General features: G+C 43.8%; 1 protein-coding gene across 1 annotated transcript; it reads right to left on the reverse strand.

Annotated features, from left to right (window-relative positions):
• Positions 1-735: 735 nt before the first annotated feature.
• Positions 736-2,485, reverse strand: LOC106344989 (axoneme-associated protein mst101(2)-like). The gene is made up of 2 exons (XM_013784270.1): positions 842-2,485; positions 736-747 (listed from the first exon to the last, which is right to left on the reverse strand). Exons 1-2 carry the CDS (start codon positions 2,483-2,485, stop codon positions 736-738), a joined length of 1,656 nt encoding a protein of 551 aa, XP_013639724.1.
• Positions 2,486-2,720: the final 235 nt, after the last annotated feature.

A 2,720-nucleotide genomic window follows, 5' to 3' on the forward strand; every position in this document is an offset into this window, starting at 1 on the left:
CTTTCAGATAGAAACAAAAGCTTGATCAAGTCAGTACGTCTAGTGTTCCCTGAGGCCGAACATGGGTATTGTATATGGCATTTGTCTCAGAATGTTAAAACCCACGTCCATAACAACAAGGATACTTGTGCGTTCAAGTTTAGAGAAGGCGCACACGCTTATACGGAGGCTGAGTTCAAGTACCTTTATCATGCTTTTCGCTGGAAGTATCCTAGTGCAGCAGCGTATCTTGACAAAAGTGTTGAAGAGAAGAAGTGGGCTAGATGTTACTTCAGAGGAGATAGGTACAATGTTGACACCACCAATTCAGTAGAATCTTTTAATGGTGTTATTAAGGAAGCGAGAAAGTATACCTTACTACCAATGTTTGATGTTATCATTGCGAAAATGTCTGAATGGTTTAACAACCATAGGAAGGAGGCAGCTGAAATACCATACACACTGAAGCTTGTGCCTATTTTGGAAACCGAAATGTCTAAAAGATGTGTTGATGCGGGGTTTCTTACAATTGACGAATTAAACAGCTTCCATCTTGAGTACAGTGTGCATGGTACTGACGGCAAGGTTTATACTGTTGATATGGCTAGGAATTGTGAAATTTGGATTACTGGGTTTTACTGGTATTATTATGTGCAATTTGGATTACTGGGTTTTACTGGTATTATTATGTGCAATTCGAAACCAATGTGTATCACTACGTTATGTGTAATTTAGACTATCTTTATATGATTATTTTCAATTCGTAGGCTACATATATAATAAATATATAGATTAGACTATCTTCCTCTTTTTTCTCTTCTTCTGCAATTTTCTTCCTGCTTTTTCCCTCTGTTTCCCCAGCCTGTTCCTCGACAACTTCCCCAGCCTGTTCTTCAACAACTTTCACAGCCTCTTCCTCTTTTTTCTCTTCTTCTGCAATTTTCTTCCTGCTTTTTCCCTCTGTTTCCCCAGCCTGTTCCTCGACAACTTCCCCAGCCTGTTCTTCAACAACTTTCACAGCCTCTTCCTCTTTTTTCTCTTCTTCTGCAATTTTCTTCCTGCTTTTTCCCTCTGTTTCCCCAGCCTGTTCCTCGACAACTTCCCCAGCCTGTTCTTCAACAACTTTCACAGCCTCTTCCTCTTTTTTCTCTTCTTCTGCAATTTTCTTCCTGCTTTTTCCCTCTGTTTCCCCAGCCTGTTCCTCGACAACTTCCCCAGCCTGTTCTTCAACAACTTTCACAGCCTCTTCCTCTTTTTTCTCTTCTTCTGCAATTTTCTTCCTGCTTTTTCCCTCTGTTTCCCCAGCCTGTTCCTCGACAACTTCCCCAGCCTGTTCTTCAACAACTTTCACAGCCTCTTCCTCTTTTTTCTCTTCTTCTGCAATTTTCTTCCTGCTTTTTCCCTCTGTTTCCCCAGCCTGTTCCTCGACAACTTCCCCAGCCTGTTCTTCAACAACTTTCACAGCCTCTTCCTCTTTTTTCTCTTCTTCTGCAATTTTCTTCCTGCTTTTTCCCTCTGTTTCCCCAGCCTGTTCCTCGACAACTTCCCCAGCCTGTTCTTCAACAACTTTCACAGCCTCTTCCTCTTTTTTCTCTTCTTCTGCAATTTTCTTCCTGCTTTTTCCCTCTGTTTCCCCAGCCTGTTCCTCGACAACTTCCCCAGCCTGTTCTTCAACAACTTTCACAGCCTCTTCCTCTTTTTTCTCTTCTTCTGCAATTTTCTTCCTGCTTTTTCCCTCTGTTTCCCCAGCCTGTTCCTCGACAACTTCCCCAGCCTGTTCTTCAACAACTTTCACAGCCTCTTCCTCTTTTTTCTCTTCTTCTGCAATTTTCTTCCTGCTTTTTCCCTCTGTTTCCCCAGCCTGTTCCTCGACAACTTCCCCAGCCTGTTCTTCAACAACTTTCACAGCCTCTTCCTCTTTTTTCTCTTCTTCTGCAATTTTCTTCCTGCTTTTTCCCTCTGTTTCCCCAGCCTGTTCCTCGACAACTTCCCCAGCCTGTTCTTCAACAACTTTCACAGCCTCTTCCTCTTTTTTCTCTTCTTCTGCAATTTTCTTCCTGCTTTTTCCCTCTGTTTCCCCAGCCTGTTCCTCGACAACTTCCCCAGCCTGTTCTTCAACAACTTTCACAGCCTCTTCCTCTTTTTTCTCTTCTTCTGCAATTTTCTTCCTGCTTTTTCCCTCTGTTTCCCCAGCCTGTTCCTCGACAACTTCCCCAGCCTGTTCTTCAACAACTTTCACAGCCTCTTCCTCTTTTTTCTCTTCTTCTGCAATTTTCTTCCTGCTTTTTCCCTCTGTTTCCCCAGCCTGTTCCTCGACAACTTCCCCAGCCTGTTCTTCAACAACTTTCACAGCCTCTTCCTCTTTTTTCTCTTCTTCTGCAACTTTCTTCCTGCTTTTTCCCCCTGTTTCCACAGCCTTGTGGTGGTGTGGGAGTTCCCTCCGTCTGATTCCCACGTGGTGGTGTTGGAGTTTCATCGGTTCTATTCGTCTCAACCCGAGGCTCATTGTGATCATCTTTGGGAGTTTCCTCTGTCTGATTCCCACGTGGTGGTGTCGGAGTTCCTTTTTCTATCTCTGCCTCCCGAGCCTCAGATTCCACCTCATCAGTCTCACTTTTCTCCTTATCTAGCTCCCTGGTTTCAGACTCTTTCCCTTCAACCTCTTCTTCTTGATCCTCTTTCCTTTCAACCTCTACTTGATCATCTTCGCCTTCAGCCTCAGATTCCAACACTTTTTCTTC

Source organism: Brassica oleracea, chromosome C5 (assembly GCF_000695525.1).
Source record: "Brassica oleracea var. oleracea cultivar TO1000 chromosome C5, BOL, whole genome shotgun sequence".
Lineage (NCBI taxonomy): Eukaryota > Viridiplantae > Streptophyta > Magnoliopsida > Brassicales > Brassicaceae > Brassica > Brassica oleracea.